The 24,143-nt window shown below is 39.3% G+C and overlaps 1 protein-coding gene across 2 annotated transcripts in view; it reads left to right on the top strand.

Annotated features, from left to right (window-relative positions):
• Positions 1–24,143, top strand: part of CTNND2 (catenin delta 2) — a 1,083,336-nt gene that overhangs the window by 584,663 nt on the left and 474,530 nt on the right. For both annotated transcript variants that reach the window (XM_043488912.1, XM_043488911.1), the window contains exons 5-6: positions 233–349; positions 19,087–19,259. In XM_043488912.1, coding sequence (XP_043344847.1) covers positions 233–349; positions 19,087–19,259 — 290 coding nt within the window. The remainder of the gene's footprint in view (positions 1–232; positions 350–19,086; positions 19,260–24,143) is intronic.

Below are 24,143 nucleotides of genomic sequence, written 5' to 3'. Positions count from 1 at the left end.
CACTGACTCAATGGACATGAGTTTGAGTAAACTCTGGGAGCTGGTGATGGACAGGGAGGCCTGACATGCTACAGTCCATGAAGTCGCAAAGAGTTGGACACAACTGAGTGACTGAACTGAACTGAACTGAATAGTTTTAGTTACTTTATTTTTGATTATTAAGTGATAGTCTTAAACTTTAATGTTGACAAAACCATGTGCTTGTTCATCTCTTTGAAATATTGTATTTCAGATGGTCAAAAAGATATCGAAGATGAGCTCACAACAGGTCTCGAATTGGTGGACTCCTGTATTAGATCACTGCAGGAATCAGGAATACTTGACCCACAAGACTATTCAACAAGTGAAAGTAAGTCAAATGGTAATTAGGCTTGAAGACAATTAAAATATAAGAGCATAATGTTATTATTATTAATGAAAGTGAAAGTGGCTCAATCATGTCTAACTCTCTGTGACCCCATTGAATGCGGGTCAACCCAATGGACCACACAGTCCATGGGATTCTCCAGGCCAGAATACTGGAGTGGGTAGCTGTTCCCTTCTCCAGGGGATCTTGCCACCCCAGGGATCAAACCCAGGTCTCCTGCATTGCAAGCGGATTCTTTACCAGCTGTGCCACCAGGGAAACCCATTAATCTTAATACAGTTAAATCATGAGCCATATCCTTAGGACTTCAAGATGTGTTTATACTTATTTTATCAATTTCATTCCACTCTCATCTACTTCCTTCCTGCATTACCGCACACTAATTCACATTTGATTATAAACTCTCTCAAGTCAGTAACTGGGGCTTCCCTGATGGCTCAGATGGTAAAGAATCTGGCCACAATGCAGGAGATCAAGGTTCAATCCCTGGGTTAGTAAGATCCCCTGGAGAAGGGAATGACTACCCATTCCAATATTCTTACCTGGAAAATCCCATGAACAGAGGAGCCTGGTGGGCTACAGTCCATGGGTTCACAAAAAGTCAGACATGACTGAACAACTAACATAACAAGTCAGTAATTAGCATCAAGATTTCTCACCAATTATTGACATATTGGTGATTCTCAACCAATTCTCTGACATCCTTTTTGGTATCTAGATTAGCAAATTGTTTGAATTCATCATATACTTGTTTTATCAACATATTGTCTGCTTTAAACTTGACTGTCAGAGGTTCCCAGGTGGTGCAATGGTAAGGTATCCACCTGCCAATGCAGGAGACTAAAGAGAATGAGACACGGGTTTGGTTCCTGGGTCAGGAAGTTCCCCTGGAGTAGGAAATGGCAACCTACTCTGAAATTCTTACCTGGAAAATTGTATGGACAGAGGAGCCTCATGGCCTATGGCTTATGGATAGAGGAGCCTGGTGGGCTACAGTTGATGGGGTCGCAAAGAGTTGGACATGACTGAGCACACACAGTCAAGGCTTTATTCATGCAGATTATTGTTGGTAGGGATCTTAAATGTTGGAGCAATTCTATAGCAAAATAGATAGAATTATATAGTGTATGCAATACTGTTTAGTACGATGCTACAGTACTATGCAGTAACTTCTTACATTTCTATGTTTAGCTATTTTGCATAGCCATATTAATCTCAATAAATATTTAAAGATTTTTTTTCTACTTAATTATATGTTTTTCAACCAGAGTGGCTGAAACTTAGAAATAAAAGTTCTTTGAACTGAAACAAGCCTCATTTTAATAAATCATAAAATCCTCTTGACCTATTTTAATAAAATCCTGCAAAAAGCTAAAAATTAAATCATTAAAACAGACATTACCCTAATAATTTCTGTATCAGAAATCAGTGGAGCGTTTTATTCCTTAATTTTGAAAAAGTATAATTTCCTTGAAAACCCATCAATGTTTCCTATATAAAGGAAAGATAGTGAGATAGCATGGTGATCCTAAAACCACTTAAAGTACATATTCATTCATTTTCTCTATAATCTTTATAACACCATGACTCTTAAGATAACTTCATCATGAATATGCTGGTTTATTTTAACCATATACATCCTCTCATTAAAGCTTCTAAAGTAAGAGGCATGAGTGTATTATACTTGTTCTCTGTATTTTATATTTTACAGTGTAAGATTGTTTCCTTTTCTTTCTCAAAGCCTATAAAATATTTACTCTGTAGGGGCAGTTGTAGTTAGAACTATTAATATATTTAATTAATATTTGAAGCACATGCACTCATTTTATTAGAGAGTAAGTAAAGCAGAAATAAAACTTCTTGGAAGGATGATATTGGCTATGTTATTTTTATATAATACTAGAGAAATATATTTTATTATGATTTAGGAGAGGGTATAACTTTTTATTCATGAAAGTACAGGAAAAAAGAAGGAAGAAAAGAGTAAATTAATAAGCAAACAAGGTAAAATAGAAGTGATAAATCAAGTATATCAATCTAGCACTGCATGTAAGCACACTGAATTCTCAGAAAAAAATAAAAATTCAAATTTGTAGAAAATGAAGATAAAACCATGAGGTATGTTTAATATACATACTTATTTTAATGAAGTAAATCTTGAAATAAATAGACATTTACTATTTAGACAAATAGTAATAGACAAATAGACAAATAGAGTAGACTAAGGAATGACAGCAAATACAATGAACACAAGGAGTAGGATTGGGAAGAATAATGTGAAATGAAGTGGAATTTGCCACAGAATCACTAAGCAGCGTCAAAAAGGAATTATACAGTGAAAATATATTAACTTATAATTATATGGTAAAATCTGGTGAACATATATGCACCAAATAACATAACATCTGAATATTAAAAATTAAAGAGCTTGATGAAAAATAATGTGAACATTTCTCAGAATCAGACTGAATAATAGAAGAAGCCACAGAAAGTTCGATAAATAATTAACAAATCAATGAATTAAGTGAATTTTTAAAAGTTATACTTTTTGAATAACAATAAATATTTGCTTTATATGTCCAAGGAAAATTTATAAAAATTGATCAGTTAATGGGTTGTAAAGATAATTCTAAAAGTTATAAAGTATAGAAAGGCCACATTTTTTTATAATCATTCAGTCAAATTAAAAGTAAACAATAAAATGATAAGCAAAAATATAATAACATTAAAATTAAGAAACATACTTGTGGATTTACCAAATCAAGTGTGAAAGCAGGAAGAAAATTACATACTCTTTTATATTTACAAAGCAAATGAAATAGCAATATTTTATAATGAAAGCATAAGGGCATGGTAAAAAAAATTCATTCAGAGGAAATTGAAATTTTATTATTAAAAATAAAAGATAATAATGAGCTCAGCATCCCTTTATTTTGGGACACCTTAAAAAGAGCTAAATAAATCAAAATAAGCTAGGAAGATGGAGATAAATTATAAAAGCAGTGCAGAGATAACATGATATAAAATTAAAGAGTAGAAAAGATAAATATTAGAGGAGATAAATAACTATATGAACTTTTTAAAAAATTGCTTTGTCAACTAATAATCCCAAACATCCTAAATTTAATTTGTTTGTTTGGCAGTGCTGGGTCTTCATTGCTAAGCCAGCTTTTCTCTAGTTGGGGCAAGCAGGGTCTTCTCTCTAGTTTTAGCTCTCGCGCTTCTCATTGCAGTAGCTTCTCTTGTGGAGAAGGGCTCTAGGGGATCAGTCGTTGCAGCTCAAGAGCTCAGTAGCTGCAGTTCCCAGGCTCTAAAGCTCAGGCTTAATAGCTATGGCCCACGGGCTTAGTTGCTCCAAGGCGTGTGGGATCTTCCTGGACCAGGGATCGAACCCATGTCTCCTATATTGGCCAGTGGATTCTTTATGACTGATCCACAGAGGAAGTCTGTGAATTTCTAAATCGAGACACTCTACACATAGGAGGAATAGAATGTTTAGTGTTCACTTTTGCATTTCTGTAAAACCCGTCCAAACATTACATGCAAAAGATTTATCTTTATTACAGGAAATTTAAATATACTAGTAAGGGTTTTTGAAGTAGATTTGCTAACTGCTGAATTTTTGATTTTCAGAAAGATTACTTAGTTTATGTTATTATATACTGATTTATCTTTTTGAAGACTCCCAGGAGTTTAGTTAATTGTTCGTTTTTGAAGGCCCTGCTTCTTGTTTGAAGATTGTTGCTGTTGTTCAGTTGCCAAGTCATGTCCCCTGGACTCTGCGACCCCATGGACTGCAGCACGCCAAGTTTTTCTGTCCTTCACTATCTCCCAGAGTTTTCGGTGATATCATCCAACCATCTCATCCTCTGTCACCCCCTTCTCCTCCTGCAATCAGTCTTTCCCAGCATCATGGTCTTTTCCAATAAGTTGGCTCTTTGCATCAGGTGGCCAAAGGATTGGAGCTTAAACAAAGTAAAATTAAAATAAACAACAAACCCAGGTGATTCAAATGCTGCTTGAAAGTTTTATGCCAAAGGATCTGAATCACAGTAAACTGTGGAATATTGTTATTCTTAAGAAACATTGGTTCTTAACATTTTCAGAGTCAGTTTGAGACTGAATGAAGTAAAATTTAGGAAATTAATTTTAAAATATTGAGAAGATAATTATCATTTGAGGGATCAATTATTGCTTATTTTAAGTACTCAGAATATCAGAAAATAAAAATCCTAATTGCTGTTTGTGTTTGTATCAGGGCCCAGATGGGAAATAGAGTCCTCTCAAAAAGAGTTTAAATGAAGAGAATTTAATTAAGGGCCCATTTACAAACGGTTGAGCAAGATTAAGGGAACAATCGATGCCTGAAGAAGTATTTGGGGAGTAGCAACAGATGGAAACCCTTGCCACCCTTAGTCCCAAAGGAAAAATCAACGAACCAATGCCAGCAGAGTCAGGAGCCGCGGTTGATGGGAGCAGAAGAATAAATACTCTAGCCTGTCTCTCCTCCTGCCTTTCACTGGCCAAGTCTAGTCTTAAATCAAGTGCCAAGGGACCCTTGTGATAGAGTCTCTGTGGGGAGAAGGGCAGAGAATGAATATGGGGGAGCAAAGAGAATAATCAGCACAGCATTCTACTCAGTTCTAGAACAACATACCATGTTTATATTTATATAAACATAACGCATTCGTATGTACTAATGCTTTCACACATTTCATAGAATTAGCACAAGCCCATCAGATTCTGCCCGTCCCTTGTTTTTGTGATGATTCAATCAATGGTCTCATTAGCTAGTACAGACATGAAATCGCTGATGGTAAATTGGACCTGGCACACTGCCCTCGAGAGCTGGAATCTTAGTCCTAACCTGAAAGAGACCAAAGCAACACTAAATACAGTCTAAAACCAGCTTGAAAAATGTACAGTGGCAACCAGTCTCAGCCCCTAAGCATTTAATACATAATTCGTTGTGTTTAAAAGCTTTAGTTATTTTTCTTTCCAGGGTCTGACTGAAATAAAATTTGAATTTTAGTAAACCCACCTTCTTGACCCTAAGGCAAGCAATAACTGCTCTAGTAATATGAACTACAGTGTCCCCCACTTAGCAGTGTTTTCCACCACTTTGCATTTTTTAAAAAGTGCTATCATAAACAGTGTGTAAGTCATCTGTACAACCTTTGCCAGCCCCCTGCTCTTCTGTGGCTGCCAGCTGTGTAATATCAACTCTAACGAGTACATGACATGGAGTCGCTAGAAGAATTGCTGTTGTTTTACTGAAAAAAAAAAAATTATTGACAGAGGCTCAGGGCCATTGAAGTTGGGAAAGACTGAAGGCAAAAGGAGAGGACGGTGAGGATGAGCTGGTTAGATAGCATCACCAACTCAATAGACACGAGTTTGAACAAACTCTGGGAAATAGTAAAGGACAGGGGAGCCTGGAGTGCTTCAGTCCATGGGGCCACCAAGAGTCAGATCCAACTGAGTGAGTCTACAGCAACCGGAGGGCAATTAGCTTCTCATGTGATACACCGCTTGACCCAAACTGTATGTCATGGACCAAGTACGTTATTTGACTCCATGCATCCTTGGAGATACAAACTCAGAGATAAAGGTAATGATGTCTTAGCTAAAAATTATTAAAAACATGTGTTAGTCAAAATCAGAGAGGCAATCAACTTCTTGTGGGGGAGAGCGGGGGATGGCTTATATGTTTATTTGTTGTTGTTTATTCACTAAGTCATATCCAACTCTTTTCCGACTCCATGGACTGTAGCCTGCTAGTCTCCTCTGTCCATGGGATTTCCCAGGCAAGAATTCTAAAGTTGGTTGCCATTTCCTTCCCCAGGGGATCTTCCCAATGCAGGGATCGAATCTGGATTTCCTGCATCTCCTGCACTGCAGGCGGATTCTTTACCACTGGTCCTCTGGGGAAGCCTCCTTCTGTGTTTATAGTGTTAACTTGTTGAATATCATGAAATAGTAATTATTTGTTTCTGTAGCACTTGGACAAATTGAAATTCTACCACATCCTAGAAAATCCCAGCATTCAGTAGCAAGGAAATCTTAGGAGCTTAGTATATTCTGAATATTATGGCAAAGAAAGGAATGCTATTTAATTGAGTTCTCAATTCAGAATATATTCAAAAAATTAGCAATCAATCATATAGGTTACCATTCTGAGCAGGTGAAATCTAAATAGAATGATCATATATAGTTTGATAGAAAGGAATATATTACTTCCTCTTGATTTACAGTCTTGTCATCTTCATTTAATTACTGTGAATATGCTTAATTCCATGAGGTGGAAGAACCATTGAGAGATTGGGTTATTAAAAATGCTATAAAATATAACCCCTTACATTCTTATGGAATAATAATAAAGATAAGAGACAACCTTGGGAGGTGAATATTTTCACAATTCCTGGCAAGCATGGCAACAAAGGATTCAGAAGTGGTTTGGGAGGATGACATGTTTATGGCGATTAGAGTAATCAAGATGATAAACATATAAATAATGTGACTCACTGTTAATAATCTGATAGGGTGGAGACCAGATCCTCAGTTAGACCTGATGGGGTGCAGAGACTCTGGGTAGGTAGGGGTCCAGGGTAATCCATCCTGCCCTTGGAGCCACAAGGTCTAGATTCCGGCCCTGCTGTTCCCCTCGCTCCACAAGTGGCTGAGGACTGCCACCTGGGCCCAGAGACCCCAAGTCCCTTCCTGGTCATGTATTTATTCCGGTGAATTGAGTACATCCTTGGTTGTTCATTCCTTGTATTTACTTCATCATATACCCTTTGGTCCAAAGTGTTTGAAATACAAACAAGCCAGTCTCCGCTCCAGAAGTTGGTCAGAATTGAAGCCTGAAATTGTCTGATGCTTCATGCATCCTTTTCTTTCCTTTCCAGGTTCAATCACACCCACCTAGCCCACTACCTATGGTGTTACAGAGCCCATGGGAAGTTGGCGGGGGAAGGTATGAACACAAGTGAGGGAGAAGACCCGGGTAGCACACAGGACATAGTAATATCCTCCAGAAAGCTGTCATCTTTCCTCCCAGATTGGACCTTTACCTCTTTTTCAGTTAAGGTTCAATTTCTTTCTCTTATATTTCTTTCTGGACTTCTCTGGTGGCTCAGTCAGTAAAGAATCCATCTGCAAAGCAGGAGACCTGGGTTCAATCCCTGGGTTGGGAAGATTCCCCTGGAAGAGGGCATGGCAACCCACTTCAGTATTACATTTCTTTCTATCACAGATAGATAGAAAGATATATGTCTTTCTATCACATAGGCGTTTGAGATGCATGTTATAGCTTCTGCAAAGAGATCACCAGCTCAGAGGCAGACCTATGAAATGAAGGGATGGGCAAACACCTGAAATACCAACTGCTCCTTATCCGTTCCCTAAGCAGGAGGGAAAAAATGCAAATTTCTCATTAAAGACATCATTCTCATCTGTGTTCTCAGGGTCTCCTAGAATCAAGCACAGAGTTTAGAGCCTGGCAGAGATTTTTAATGAAAACATAATTGGGTTCTGAAATTGTCAAGGTACCCTAGGCACCCCACATGCAAATATGAGGGTCAGATGAAAGCTGGTAGAAGTGAAGAAAAGGAGAGAGGCAGAAAGCTCCCGTGAGAAAGTCAAAATAAGCAGACTTTTCCCTGGGGCACAGTGGAGGGGGGGGGGCCCTGGTAATATCTTATGAAGATGTCTTATAGGATTTCCCTAGAAGTAATTGCCACTGACCAAATAATAAGTCACTTCAACAGCAACTGATGACATCAAATCTTAACATGCTAGGTTTTGATCGTATAGCTATAGGTACAGATAGATGTTACATTCTTTTTTTAAAACGTCTGTTTTAAGCCCAGGTGGCACCAGTGGTAAGGAGCCTGCTGGCCAGTGTAGGAGACATAAGAGATGCAGATTTGATCCCTGGGTCCAGAAGATCCCCTGGAGAAGGAAATGGTAACCCACTGCAGTATTCTTGCCTGGAGAATCCCACAGACAGAGGAGCCTGAAGGGGTAGAGTCAGTAGGGTTACATAGCGTCGGACAGGACTAAAACGATTTAGCATGCAGCATTTAAGCACTTACTAACAACAGCACAGAGGGTCTCTGCCCTCGGCGTTTGTGTCACGGGCAGAAGAGGCTGAAACTGAGCACTCTAAATACTATAAGGTCAGCTAGGTAATTGCTCCCAGCAGTGACAAAGCCAGTGGGGGTAAAGTAGGGCAGAGTTTCCCAGAGTGTATTGGGATTCCTGGGGGTCCTCAAGAACTTTTCAGGGATTGCAGAGATACCCGTTTTCACAATAATCCCATGATGCCATCCATCTTTCCTTACTTGTTCTTACACAATCAGAGCATGAAAGTCACACAGAGAACAGATTTGTGATTACCAAGGAGAAGGGGGTGGGGAAGGGATGGACTGGGAGTTTGGGATTAGCAGATGCAAGCTATTGTATACAGGATGGATAAACAACATGGCCCCACTGTATAACACACAGAACCATAGCTCAGTTCAGTTGCTCAGTCGTGTCCAACTCTTTGGGACCCGATGGACTGTAGCAGGCCAGGCTTCCCTGCCCATCACCAACTCCCAGAGCTTGCTCAAACTCATGTCATTTGAGTCGGTGATGCCATCCAGCCATCTCACCCTCTGTCATCCCCTTCTCTTCCCGCCTTCAATCTTTCCCAGCATCAGGGTCATTTCTAGTGAGTCAGCTCTTCCCATCAGGTGACCAAAGTATTGGAGCTTCAGCTTCAGCATGAGTCCTTCCAATGAATATTCAGGACTGGTTTCCTTTAGGATTGGCTGGTTGGATCTCCTTGCAGTCCAAGGGACTCTCAAGAGTCTTCTCTAAAACCACAGTTCCAAAGCATCAATTCTTCAGCGCTCAGCCTTCTTTATGGTCCAACTGGGAAAACGACTGGACTACTGACTACTGGAAAAACCATAGCTTTGACTAGATGGACCTTTGTTGGCAAAGCAATGTCTCTGCTTTTTAATATGCTGTCTAGGTTGATATCCTATGATAAGCCATAATGGGAAAGAATATGAAAAAGAATGTGCATATACATATATATATGTATATGTATAACTGAGTCATCTGGCAGTACAGCAGAAATTGATGCAACATTGTAAATAAATTATACTTGAATAAAGTAAGTTAAACAAACAAACTAAAACAGACTGAGAATCACACACAAAGAGTGTTCAGTGAAGCTTCCTGGAGGCTACGTGGCACGTGATAGCATCTTTGCTCTGATGGCTCATGGAAAGTATGTGATGCAACCTTCTCTTTTAAATACTTTCCAATTTTGATGTCCTAAATTGTATTCTACGTCACTCATATGGTGAATAAAAGCTCTTTAAAGCATGTGGGATCTTAGTTCCCTGACTAGGGATTGAACCGAGTCCCCTACAGTGGAGGCACAGTCTTAATAGGACCTCTAGGGAAGTCTCCAAACCACTGTAGTTTTGAGGGAATGATGCAAGGGCCAGGAAATCATTCTTTACTTGATTGGGAATCTGAATAAATGTGTGAGCAAACCCTACAAATATTTAGGAAAAAGTCTGTGATTTGCGTCAAATCAAAAATTAGTTCTTTAAGTTAATATAATTCCATTAATACATTGAAATGTTTTCAAAATTTAGCTTTTAAATTTTGTTTTCTTCTAAAGCAATTTGTATTAGTTTTCAATTTCTTTTCACAATGACTGATAGTGAGAAGTATGAATCAATTATCTTTAGACTGTTAATTTATAAAGAAAAACATATAATGATTTGCCTCATTTTTGTGTTACATTAGTTTTTTTCTAATGGTAAATAAGACTAAACTTTATAAGGAAGTAGTTGGGGACTAGAGCAAGCTATAAAAATACCATTCTATGACTAAAACAACATGTAAAATCCCATGCACAATAAAAGTCTTGAGCTGTACATTTTAAGGGAACTTATATATTTGAAGTTTTTATTTTGTAATCAATGATATATTGTTCATTTCCCTCCATTATATAGATGTAAAGAAATGGACTTACTATATTTAGGGTAAGAGCTTTATCCATTTTTCATTTATTCATATACCAAGTCAAACTTGAGAAAGCAGACTAGTTAGATCAGTAGCATTGATTGAATCAAAATCAGTTTAAAAACTAAATGACTGCTTCCCTATTCTTGGGACCTTTCAAGTTTTCATTTTCATGTAAAGCATTATACACTGAAAGCAGCTGACCAGAGGAAACAGATATTTTGAAGGAAGAGACTTAGAAATCAAGTTTAAGAACACATTTACTGGGACTTCCCTGTTGGTCCAGTGGTTTAGACTTCACCTTCCAAAGCAGGGAGTGCAGATTCACTCTGTGGTCAGGGAACTAAGATCCCATTTGTCTTGCAGCCAAACAAACAAGCAAACAAACAAAAAATAAAACAGAAGTGATATTGTAACAAATTCAATAAAGACTTTAAAAATGGTCCATTGTGGGGGAAAGAAAAAAAAAGAACACATCTGTTCATAGAACAAGCCCTAAGCTTTGCTATGTAACAAGCCGCTTGAGTTTCTGCCCCCATTTAATTTTAGGGATGCTGCTGCTGCTGCTAAGTCTCTTCAGTCATGTCCGACTCTGTGCGACCCCATAGACGGCAGCCCACCAGGCTCCCCCATCCCTGGGATTCTCCAGGCAAGAACACTGGAGTGGGTTGCCATTTCCTTCTCCAATGCATGAAAGTGAAAAGTGAAAGTGAAATCGCTCAGTCATGTCCGACTCGTAGCGACTCCATGGTCTGCAGCCTACCAGGCTCCTCCGTCCATGGGATTTTCCAGGCAAGAGTACTGGAGTTGGGTGTTGGGGACGGTAGATGGACTGAATTACTGTTTTTAGATTAATGCCCCAGTGAAACTTCTACATACCTTTTCAAGTTACTAGTGAAGGGCAGGAGAAGACAACCAGTTTATCACTACTCATCATCACCCAATGCTCAGTTGTACGAGACTCTTTGTGACTCCATGAACACCAGCCGTGCTCCTCTGTTCATGGGATTCTCCAGGCAACACTTCACTACTGTCCTCTGAGCAGTTCTGTACAGTAAAGCACATAAAAGCACAACCACTCTAGAGGATGTCTGCATGTGACAATATACACCGGACCCATGAACTAACTTAGGTAATTGGACATGTGAACACACATTTTGTGTCTTTGAAAGTTTGCACAATGAAGGTTCATACGTAGGGGACTTACTGTATATAATAATTTGCACTACTTCCTTTCTTCTTACTCACTCACCATTTTCCTTTTAAAAGATTTCCCCCTTCTTTTTATTTGTTGTTGCTCTAAAAATTTACTCTCATTTAAAATAATACTTAACCTTCAAATTATTCTCAGCCTTCCACAAAGATTGCGTAACAGGAGGGTAGAAATGAGTCAAATTCTCTGACAGTTATAGTTATGTGTGTGAGTCTTGTTGGCTTTATTTTTCATGGTCTATGTAAAGATAAGATTTTATATCATTTTGAAAGAGTCAGTTAAGCCTAAAAGTAAAGAATGTTTCTAAACTTCCCGATAAATGGAAATCTTAACAAAACTGCCTTTGTTGTATATCCAGTCCTAAACTTGTCAGTCTCAATTTGTGTGTTTATTATTCCTGATTAGACTGAATTAACAACCTAACAAAGCATTCATTGAGCGTCTGTGTGAGACATCGCCTAGATCTCATAGCTGTTTATTCTAGTGCGTTTCTTGTTAATAATTCTTTCCTTCTGATGGTAAAATAATCCCTAGGAATTAAATTGATATTTTAGTCACCACTTAGAGACCTTGTCTCATTCTTGTGGCTTCAGCTTCCACCACTGATGACTCAGATAGCTACCTTTCTGTTCTAAAATTTCATTTATATATAACCAAACTTTGATCTGAGCTTCCCTGGTGCCTCAATGGTAAAGAATCTGCCTGTAATGCAGGAGATGCGGGTCTGATCCCTGGGTCAGGAAGATCCTCTGGAGAAGGGAATGGCAACCTACTCCAGGATTCCTACCTGGAGAATCCCAGGGACAGAGGAGCTTGGTGGCCTAGAGTCCACAGGATCTCAAGAGTTGGACACAAGTGAGCAACTAAACCACCCACCACCACCAAACTTTGATCTTGGAAATTAAGATCTCAAAAGATAATTTAGTCTGTTAGAACCAGTTTGAGAATCAAGCCCAGATTGCCTTTCTAACTATGTCAACTCCCATCATCTCCAACAACTCTGTAATTTAAAAAATGAAGCCTGTCCTTCCCCAAAGTATCGACTCCCCAGCAGAGGTCTCCTCCTCCTTCAAATGGCATGTGAGGGGAGCTTTTGCTTTTTCACCTCGCTTAGTGAATATTTATTGCTTTCTGGGACAGATGTTCAACTGAAACAGACCATAATTAGCATTGGCCAATAAATCACCTTAAACCTTGTAGAAACAGAAGGTGTGAGCCTGATCTTAAGAGTGCTGTCCTGTCTGGTTTTCTAGAAAAGACTTACTCTGCACCATGGGCATCTCCCCGCACACACTGCAGTGTCAGTGAGATCCTTCGAGAGACCAGCTAAAGAGTGTCCCATCATTTGGGCTGGCCTTCCCTTCCTGTCTACTAGTCCCCAAGTACCAATGAGCTTTAGAAAATGTCTCTTAAATGCATGCTTTTCCCTTTCTTCCTACCATGGCCATTATCCCAATTGAGATTTCCTCCATTTCTTCTGATTTCCTTTTTCTCCACTCCAGGAAATCCATGGTCTCTAGTGTCTCCACGTATCTGAATGCAGAGTCCAGCAGCTTTCACATAAATGTTCAGACTCCTTGCTTTTATTTTGTCACTCTCCTTCCAGAAAACCTATTGCTGTGTGTGTGCTTGCTAAGTCTCTTCAGTTGTGTCTCTTTTCAATCCCATGAACTGTAGCCCGCCAGGCTCCTCTGTCCTTGGGATTCTCCAGGCAAGAATACTGGAGTGGATTGCCATGCCCTCTTCCAGGGGATCTTCCTGACCCAGGAATCGAACCCACATCTCTTATGTCTCCTGAATTGTCAGACAGGTTCTTTACCACTTGCTGTGTAAGACTACAGATTTCTCTGTTGAAATTCCTCAGAGTCTATGCAGAGTATTAAGGCAGCAGAGATGGGGATGTGGTTAATTTCCCCAGGGCAATCAGACATCAGGGCAGGCTGCATGGTGGAGGTGACATTTAAACAACAAGTTTGAGAGTGGGTTTCGAGGCTGACAGAGAATGGAATTTCAGGTTAAGAGAGAACCTTCTCTTCCTTATTTCTTGTCTCTGACCCTAGGTTCTGTTTGGTTTGGTTTTTATTTCCAAGCCATTTTAAGGATCTATGCCTTGTGTGTCCCGTTTGTAAATGAGAAGCTTAGAGGGTGTTGAAAGAAAACACTGATATATGAATGGGACAGAACTAGAATATGGTTTTCAGGACGGATTCCAGTCAGGGTTTTATTCTCAGGCCATGTGGCTCATTAATTAGATAATCAGATAATAATACTAATAACTGACATTTGTGTAGCAATTTATATTTTTTCAAGCACTTGCACATCCATTATCTCATTAGGTGCTCAAATTTGCAGAGATGAAGATTTTAGAGCACGAATAATGACGTGTGATAGGAGCAGGCACTCTGAAGCCACACTGTCTTGCTGGCACCAGGCTTGGCATGACTGCTGTGTGTTCTCAGGCAGTGGGACCCTCAGTGATGTCAGCATACATGGGGATTTCTGCACTTTTATTGAGATCCTGTTAGGATTCCAGGGATTAACAGATATAAGCTGCTCAGGACAGTCCCTGGAACTTCGTAAACCCTCAGGGAAGGGGAGCTGGTTTGCTATCCTTGCCTTCATCATCTGTGATGTCATACATGAGGAAATGGACTAGAGTCCACCAGATCTGCTGTGTTCTGGCCCTGGACTTTTTTTTTTTTTTTTCAACACACACCCACTCCAGCAGGCATGATTGTAATCCAAATAATGACTTGAGAATGCCACTTTGTAAACCTCTGGTGTTTTCTCTGTTATCGCAAAGTACATAGTTTAATTAAGGCTTACTGTTTTCTGAAGCTGATGTCTCGATAAAGCAAAGAAGAATTAACAATTCTAAATGAAGTCTTTTTAAATTCATGTAAAGGGGACTTCCCTGGTGGTGGTTCAGGGGTTAAGAATCCAGCTCTCAATGCAGGGACCACAGGGTCGATCCCTGATCAAGGAACCAAGAGCCCATGTCCCTCAGAGCAGTGTAAGCCCACACACCACAACTACCGACTGAGCCCTCAATAATAGATCTTGTGTGACGCAATTAAGAGCTGACACAGCCAAATAAATAATTTTTTTATTTTAAATCCATGTAAAGAAAATGAGTGCACATGAGCAGGAAAACTAAAAGAGCTAGTCAATTCAAGGAGAAACTGACCATATATTTTAGTGCATGTTAATATGACCTGTAAGTGACTCAATTTTTAATGCAAGAAACGAACACTGCTGCCTTTCTGTCTGCTGACATTGACTTCTGCCCTGCTCCTGGAGGACAGCAGGCTTCCCCTAGCCAACACCTGGAATCTCTAAGGAGAGGCTTTTTGAAGAAGCAGTACCACACCCTGAGGTGTGAAGGTTTCTCCCACAAATGACTTCTATTTAGGGAAGAATTTTTCAACCCATTAATGATGATGTTTGTGTATGACTTAAATAGTTGCCTAGATGTTAGCCAACCACAACTCCCGAGTCGGAGACCGAAGACAAGAACAGCTTTTCATCTTCATTTTACCAAGTGTGTGACGCTGGCAGACCTCTGCACACCCCTGTTCACACTCCTCAGAATAGTGACAAAGATATGAGGACTTTTTTTTCAGAGCAGGTTATTTTGTGGTTTTGGGGCTGCCTTGTGGCTTAGCAGTAAGGAATCCACCCACCAAGCAGGAGGCACAGGTTTGATCCCTAGGTCGGCAAGATTCCCTGGGTCAGCAAGATCCCCTGGAGAAGGAGATGGCAACCCACTGAAGTATTCTTGCCTGGAGAATCCCATGGACTGAGGAGCCTGGTGGGCTACAGTCCATGGGGTTGCAGAAGAATGGGACATGAGTCAGCGCCTAAACAACAACATGATCTTTAATTAATTCATATATTTGAAAACATATTGAGACATTGGTGTGACAGTCAGGATGCTCCCCTAGGTTTAACAGCGAGTCCCATGTCCCTGAACTCTTCAGTTCCCTTGGAATGTCTCCCCACTGTCCAGGTAGAACTAGTGTGTCTTGATCAGATCAAGGGCACACACACCCTTGATTTTGATCCATTTCTCAGAAAACAGTTTCCTGTCTGCTTTCTGGCTTCCAGGGCTGATGTATTTTGAACAGACCTCTGGGCTTAGCTTTGAGGACTGTCCCACGACAGGCGACAAAGAACTCACCGAGTCCCCTTAGGTCTGTGTCCTAAAGCACACCTGCTGGAAGGTGGCATCTGCTTTTGATGCTCTAATAGGATGTGGTGACTAACTGTTGCTCATAGTTCAAGATTCTTCTGGAGCAATTAATGGCACTCAAGGCAACATTCCATTTCCCTGGGTGGAATTTTAAGACCCAGTCTCTTCCTCTCTCCCTCAACATCCCAAGAAGTCCTCTTATGTTGTCCCCATTCCCTAGTGGATTCACATCATATCCTCAAGGATGCAGCCTCGTTTTGCCTCTAACCCAAGCAAGGCTTCATGGAAGGTCGTAAGGTCGTGAGGAAAAAAATCATCATTTAAAGCCCCAAACTATATAAATGCTTCTGAAATCTCTGAAAAATTTGTATTTTCTACCCCAGTGCACAGTAATGTTAATAAAGTTAATTGAGTTAGTTATACATACATTTTACTTTTATTATAAAGAAATTAAGAATTGTCTTCTAATTTTCACCTTTTTCATATTCTTGTATATCTGTGCTCTCTAAAATTGGAGTGAATAAACGCCATTCATTTGAAACCTAGTAATCAACAGGAAAAATGATTCTAAAATGCATGCGATGTTTTGGCTATTGTCCTGTTTTGTCCTTGCCAGGTGGTATGTCAGGGTTGTAATATTATGATATATTGCTCATTGTTGCAATTGCGCTTGTCAGACTACACATAGGCTCCATGCTTGAGATGTGTGAACAAAGTAATGAGACAGAGAATCTTTGTTTGTTTTCATGGAGTATTGATCAGATGCACCACTGATTCTATAAAAGAGCAGATTTGATTATTTCATGATGTGTATTTCAGGAGCACGTAAATCATATTTTTAATTGAAATTGCTTCGAAAGGGGGCTTTCAATTGCCACCTTTCTGTTCTGCCTGGAGAACATTTGTAGGTTTCTAGAGATAATCTTATGGATCCACTCAGAATTGACAAGTTTGTTTGACTTGCTAATTACATATGCAAGTAAGTTCATCAAAGCAAAGCAAAGTCATGCCATCTCTTTAAAAGGCAAGTAACCAGGACATACAGTGTTTTGGCTTTATAGACTGTTAAATTAGTTATATGAAATTAAAGAACTTTAACAATTGTATTGACATTTCCAAAAGTCTGTGCACTCTTGTATATCCGTTTTGACTTTCATTGCTGTGGAGATGCATTGTCGTGGCGGGGGGTGGGGGCGGGGGTGGTGCATGGCCAGTTCTAGGCATTGTGTCAGGGTGGACTGTCCTGAAAGAAATAGCCAAAGAAGTCACAGTGGGAAGCTGCCCATTGTTAGGTACAATGCTGACCACTCACCATAAAGGGCCTCTGCTTTTCTGCCATAGCTCACTCCCCTCCGTTGAGCAGTGACCTTCAGAAGGGTACGGACCAAGGGGAAAGCCCTTGGCTACAGTTCATTGCTGTCTTCTTAGCATCCACCCCATCCTTCTAATTTTGCAGTCAGTTCCCACCTCTGTCCCATCACCGATCCCTCTTCCCTTCCAGAGGCTCTGCCATGTCTCAGCCTGCCCATTACCTGGCATCAGAGACCAGCCCTTGACTCCGTCTTCATGCCTGACAGTTTCCACAGCAGCAGTGGGGAAAATATGTTCTTGGCATCCAGAATGAAACTCTGAATGTGTTCCCCATAGGTGCACCGTAGTCCTGGTGATTAGCCCTATAATACCATCAGTATGGACTAAATGACTTTTTGCAAGCTATTGCAAACTTCGCCATCTGGTATAGACAAATTTCTTGGGACTCTATTTTTGAAATTACAAGGAAAGGGATTGCAGTTGTACTTTTGCTATGCCCTTCATGATGAAATTGGGACTGGATGAAAATGGTTTTATTTCCTTGCTTGACTTTTTTTTCCAGAAACTGTATAGATTCCAGAATACCAAGTGTTACCTGTACTAACTAATCATCTTTGTATTCAATTTCCAATGATGGAAAAGTATTTTGCATTGTTTAGAAGTTCCATCAGGGAATTAGAGGGAAGGGGGAGGTCTTAAATGCAGAGGTTATGTGAACTGATCCTTATTAAGTGAAGAAATTGTTTCCCCCCCCCAAAAAAAATGGCCTATATCATGTCAAATCTGCGGTCTTATTTGAAATAAAAAGCCATGTTCTATTTTTAAAAGAAAGAAGGAACTTGAAATTCGCTTACACTCCTTAGAAATGATACTATAGTCTAAAACAGCCGAAGAGGAAGATTAAGGATGGGATTATGGATCAGACCTGGGTCTCCAGCATTGCAAGCAGATTCTTTACCATCTGAGCCACCAGGGAAACCCATGTATATAATTACCCTCCTTCAAAAAAGGAGTAACTTTGTACTATGGTTGAAATAACAAGAGAGAACTTGAGTTGCCAAGTCCCTCCTCCTCACCCAACTCACTCTACTTACCCCAGTCCCCTCTCAAACACACATACTAGATAATAGTAATACTCTTAAACTCTTCTGTACTTCTTTTCATCCCCAAAGTGAATATGAAATTTGATTAAAGAAAATTTGCTTACAAAGGAAATGGGCAAACTGTTGCAAAGATCCCATCTAAAAAGAAAGAAAATAAAAACCACATTTTCTCGTACAAAGTATAACTAAATATTGAGGCCAGGAATTCCTTTCTCCATCTCTTGCCCTGTCAGCCAGCTTAGCAGCACCAGTTTAAACACTGTATCTTCTCTTTGTTCTTCTGCTGTGTATTGCTGTGATGGCAAAGATAACTAGCCCTCAGAGATCATGTGAGATCAGGTTAAATTCTACATTGTATGAGAGCTATTAATATTTTACACACTGTCTACCCTTCAAGCTTTGAGTATTACATCACTATTTATACAACAGAACTTGTTACTGATTGGAAGGTTTTGAGTGTTCGAGCATCCTATTAATACAGGAGGAGATATATTAATGCAATTAACATGTACCAAAAGGAAGACTTCTAAATTATTTCAAATGTTTCCAACATTGTCTGATCCAAAAATAAGTACTTGATTAACTAATTTGTCTTGTAAGAAATGTCTCTATGTAGGTCAGGATGAGATCATTTGGGAAAAAAAAAATCTACTCTTTGGAGAACTTTAACACCACAGAAAAAAAAAAGAAAAAATCTCATTTAAGAGCTGGAGTCGAATTATATGGTCATTTTAGTTCTCAGAATTCAAAGCATAGATGGCTGGAATCATGCGCGTGTGATAATTCTAGGCTACTCTCAATAAATAATACATGTCATTTCTGCTTCACTGAGGCTGTCACTTACTGCTCTAAATGACTTTCAATGCAGGGCCCAGCCTGCTGTCCCAGAGTGCACTTCAGCTCAATTCCAAACCTGAAGGGTCCTTCCAGTATCCAGCCAGCTACCATAGCAACCAGACCCTGGCTCTGGGTGAGACAGCCCCGTCGCAGCTCCCCGCCCGCAGCACTCAAGCCCGAGGTGCGGGCCAGAGTTTCAGCCAGGTACGTGCTGGGGATGGGATGCTCTGCGGTGTTGATCCTTCGGCTCCAAGGGGTCAAGCGGGAAGCAGGGCTGTCAAATGGCTACAGTGTCCCCTCCTGCCTTTTTTACGAGTGCCCTGCAACTTTGGAGAGATGCTCTCGGTGCTGTGAGTGAAGGAAATGAATAACACGATACGATTATAGAATAACTCGAATTACAAGCATCTTTTTTTGCGGGATATATCTGTCAATTGCTCATGCTCTTTCTGCTTTCAATACACTTACCTAGGCGAATGTGCAAATGTGTGTCTAGTTCCTATTTCTGTGTTGATTATAAATATGACGTGCATGATGAGTTTGTGAGGGTACCTGAAACACATTCTCTCTCCTTAAAAAAAAAAAAAGCGTGAAATTATTCTTTGGGGTTAATCATATAAAGGAACATAGTATAAAGGCATCATCACATATACACATACAGAACTGTTCTGAAAATAATTGTGGTTGAGTTGGAATAGTTACACTTTGTCAAGTTTGATTTTGAAATGCGCCCTGAGTTGTTTCCTGAAGATGTGTACTTGCTCTTGTGGTTTTAATGTACACATTTATTAGCTGCAGTTAAAAATCAACTCTTGGTAAAAAGAAGTGGCTACCAACCCCCATTAAGAAAAAAATTGTTGTAAATGTTGTGATATATACATGTGTGTGTATTTATGTGTGTGTGTGTATTTATGTGTGTGTGTGTGTACTACCTAATACTTTAGTTTTGATCATTTTGGGGTGCAGGCTATATTTGGTCAACCCACCAGAATTAATATACTGAAGGGCTATCTTGTTTTAAGCTACTTTATACTTATTTTTTAGTATAAAGGGACACGAGACCCTCTTAATCTCTGTGCATCATTCCTGGAATGAAGAACTACAACCCCAAAAGCACCCCTTAAACTGACAAGTTTAATTTCATCCTTTCTGCATTTATTGGGCAGTTCCTCTGCCAGAAATCCTTGCCCAGGCACACTACCTACTCCAAGCTCCTGCATCAACCAAACTCATCTCTGTCACCGATTCATTGCTATTAGGCATCCGTGTATCTTCCCAACAAAACTGAAAACCACTCTAGGGCAGGGCTATTTTCATTTTTTTATCACCATCCACATGGCCGCCAAGAAATGTCTGCTGGCAGAGAGGAGGCAAGGCAAGTTAGAATGGCATCATGCAGTCATCCTGAGATGCTTTTTTGAGGTGATAGAACATAAATGAAGCATAAGCTGAAAAGTCTCAATGCGTTTCAATTATTTTAAAGTTAAATGATTGTCCCAGCTATCCATTATCTATGATTGTCTTTTTCAGGCCAAACCTTTGCCCATCAGTGGCAGTGTAACTGTTACCTTCTTGTGATGTCAAAGTGATGTGGATAAAGTGGAATGGTAAATAAAGCATTCCACTGCGAGGGGCCCGTTGCCCCATGGGGGTCCAGGATGTGACTCTAGTTCAAAGATCTGGTGGTGTGTGATGCTCAAGAAGGAAAAGACCTTGAATTCATTGCATCCAGGTCCATACACACAGACTAACCCTGGAACTGTGCTAGTTCCCAGCTCCTGGATCACTGCTCTTGAAAACACTGGTCTGTTCTATCCCCCTTACAGAAATCTGATAGACACAAGAGGGAATGTCTAAAAAATATTTTTTAATTAATTAGAAAAAATTATTTTATATACTTTCATTTATCATATATGCAAAATAGTTCTTATTTGCTTATGTAAAAACATTATATAATGTTTGAAGTATTGAGTGATGTTATTAGCATAGAAAATGTTATTAGATCTTTTTAATCTCATTTTATTTTATTAAAATATGAAGCTACAGGATTTTTTTCTCTAGGTACATATTTTTTTTCCTCTAAAAAGCATCCCATTCTTGAACTCTCTTTTAATCTTCCCATCTACACTGAACTCTCTCTGACCATGATATACTGATCGTGGTGGGATATATGTAAATTTGAATTCTTTGGGAGTAAATAAATGATTACAGACCTTTTTTATTTATTTATTTATTTATTTTTATTTATTTATTTATTTTTTTGTCATACATTGATATGAATCAGCCATAGATTTACACGTATTCCCCATCCCGATCCCCCCTCCCACCTCCCTCTCCACCCGATTCCTCTGGGTCTTCCCAGTGCACCAGGCCGGAGCACTTGTCTCATGCATCCCACCTGGGCTGGTGATCTGTTTCACCATAGATAGTATACATGCTGTTCTTTTGAAATATCCCACCCTCACATTCTCCCACAGAGTTCAAAAGTCTCTTCTGTATTTCTGTGTCTCTTTTTCTGTTTTGCATATAGGGTTATCGTTACCATCTTTCTAAATTCCATATATATGTGTTAGTATGCTGTATTCTTTCTGGCTTACTTCACTCTGTATAATGGGCTCCAGTTTCATCCATCTCATTAGAACTGATTCAAATGAATTCTTTTAACGGCTGAGTAATATTCCATGGTGTATATGTACCACAGCTTCCTTATCCATTCGTCTGCTGATGGGCATCTAGGTTGCTTCCATGTCCTGGCTGTTATAAACAGTGCTGCAATGAACATTGGGGTGCACGTTCTCTTTCAGATCTGGTTTCCTCAGTGTGTATGCCAGAAGTGGGAATTGCTGGTCATATGCAGTTCTTATTTCCAGTTTTTTAAGAAATCTCACACTGTTTTCCATAGCGGCTGTACTAGTTTGCATTCCCACCAACAGTGTAAGAGGGTTCCCTTTTCTCCACACCCTCTCCAGCATTTATTGCTTGTAGACTTTTGGATAGCAGCCATCCTGACTGGCGTGTAATGGTACCTCATTGTGGTTTTGATTTGCATTTCTCTGATAATGAGTGATGTTGAGCATCTTTCATGTGTTTGTTAGCCATCTGTATGTCTTCTTTGGAGAAATGTCTGTTTAGTTCTTTGGCCCATTTTTTGATTGGGTCATTTATTTTTCTGGAATTGAGCTGCAGGAGTTGTTTGTATATTTTTGAGATTAATCCTTTGTCTGTTTCTTCATTTGCTATTATTTTCTCCCAATCTGACGGCTGTCTTTTCACCTTACTTATAGTTTCCTTTGTAGTGCAAAAGCTTTTAAGTTTCATTAGGTCCCATTTGTTTAGTTTTGCTTTTATTTCCAATATTCTTGGAGGTGGGTCATAGAGGATCTTGCTGTGATTTATGTCGGAGAGTGTTTTGCCTTTGTTCTCCTCTAGGAGTTTTATAGTTTCTGGTCTTACATTTAGATCTTTAATCCATTTTGAGTTTATTTTTTTGTATGGTGTTAGAAAGTGTTCTAGTTTCATTCTTTTACAAGTGGTTGACCAGTTTTCCCAGCACCACTTGTTAAAGAGGTTGTCTTTTTTCCATTGTATATCCTTGCCTCCTTTGTCGAAGATAAGGTGTCCATAGGTTCATGGATTTATCTCTGGGCTTTCATTCTGTTCCATTGATCTATATTTCTGTCTTTGTGCCAGTACCATACTGTCTTGATGACTGTGGCTTTGTAGTAGAGTCTGAAGTCAGGCAGGTTGATTCCTCCAGTTCCATTCTTCTTTCTCAAGATTACTTTGGCTATTAGAGGTTTTTTGTATTTCCTTACAAATTGTGAAATTCTTTGGTCTAGTTCTGTGAAAAATCCGTTGGTAGCTGGTAGGGATTGCGCAGTTGAATCTATAGATTGCTTTGGGTAGAATAGCCATTGTTGACAATATTGATTCTTCCAATCCAAGAAACGGTATGTTTTCTCCATCTGGTTTGTGTCACAATACATATTGAATTACTATATACAGGTATATATAGATTTCTATGCTGAGACTATTTGTTTCTTTAGGTAGATATACTCCTAAGTATTTTATTCTTTTTGTTGCAATGGTGAATGGTATTGTTTCCTTAATTTCTCTTTCTGTTTTTCATTGTTAGTATATAGGAATGCAAGGGATTTCTGTGTGTTAATTTTATATCCTGCAACTTTACTATATTCATTGATTAGCTCTAGTAATTTTCTGGTAGAGTCTTTAGGGTTTTCTATGTAGAGGATCATGTCATCTGCAAACAGTGAGAGTTTCACTTCTTCTTTTCCTATCTGGAGTCCTTTTACTTCTTTTTCTGCTCTGATTGCTGTGGCCAAAACTTCCAACACTATGTTGAATAGTAGTGGTGAGAGTGGGCACCCTTGTCTTGTTCCTGATTTCAGGGGAAATGCTTTCAATTTTTCACCATTGAGGATAATGTTTGCTGTGGGTTTGTCATATATAGCTTTTATTATGTTGAGGTATGTTTCTTCTATTCCTGCTTTCTGGAGAGTTAAGCATAATGAGTGTTGAATTTTGTCAAAGGCTTTCTGCTGCATCTATTGAGAATAATCATATGGTTTTTATCTTTCAATTTGTTAATGTGGTGTATTACATTGATGATTGCGATATAAAGAATCCTTGCATTCCTGGGATAAAGCCCACTTGGTCGTGGTGTATGATTTTTAATATGTTGTTGGATTCTGTTTGCTAGAATTTTGTTAAGGATTTTTGCATCTATGTTCATCAGTGATATTGGCCTGTAGTTTTCTTTTTTTGTGGCATCTTTGTCTGGTTTTGGAATTAGGGTGAAGGTGGCCTCATAGAATGAGTTTGGAAGCTTACCTTCTCTGCAATTTTCTGGAAGAGTTTGAGTAAGATAGGTGTTAGCTCTTCTCTGAATTTTTGGTAGAATTCAGCTGTGAAGCCATCTGGTCCTGGGTTTTTGTTTGCTGGAAGATTTCTGATTACAGTTTCGATTTCTGTGCTTGTGATGGGTCTGTTAAGATCTTCTATTTCTTCCTGGTTCAGTTTTGGAAAGTTAAACTTTTCTAGGAATTTGTCCATTTCTTCCAGGTTGTC

Source organism: Cervus canadensis, chromosome 16 (assembly GCF_019320065.1).
Source record: "Cervus canadensis isolate Bull #8, Minnesota chromosome 16, ASM1932006v1, whole genome shotgun sequence".
NCBI classification, from domain to species: Eukaryota; Metazoa; Chordata; class Mammalia; order Artiodactyla; family Cervidae; genus Cervus; species Cervus canadensis.
This window is presented reverse-complemented; position numbering and strand designations above follow the sequence as displayed.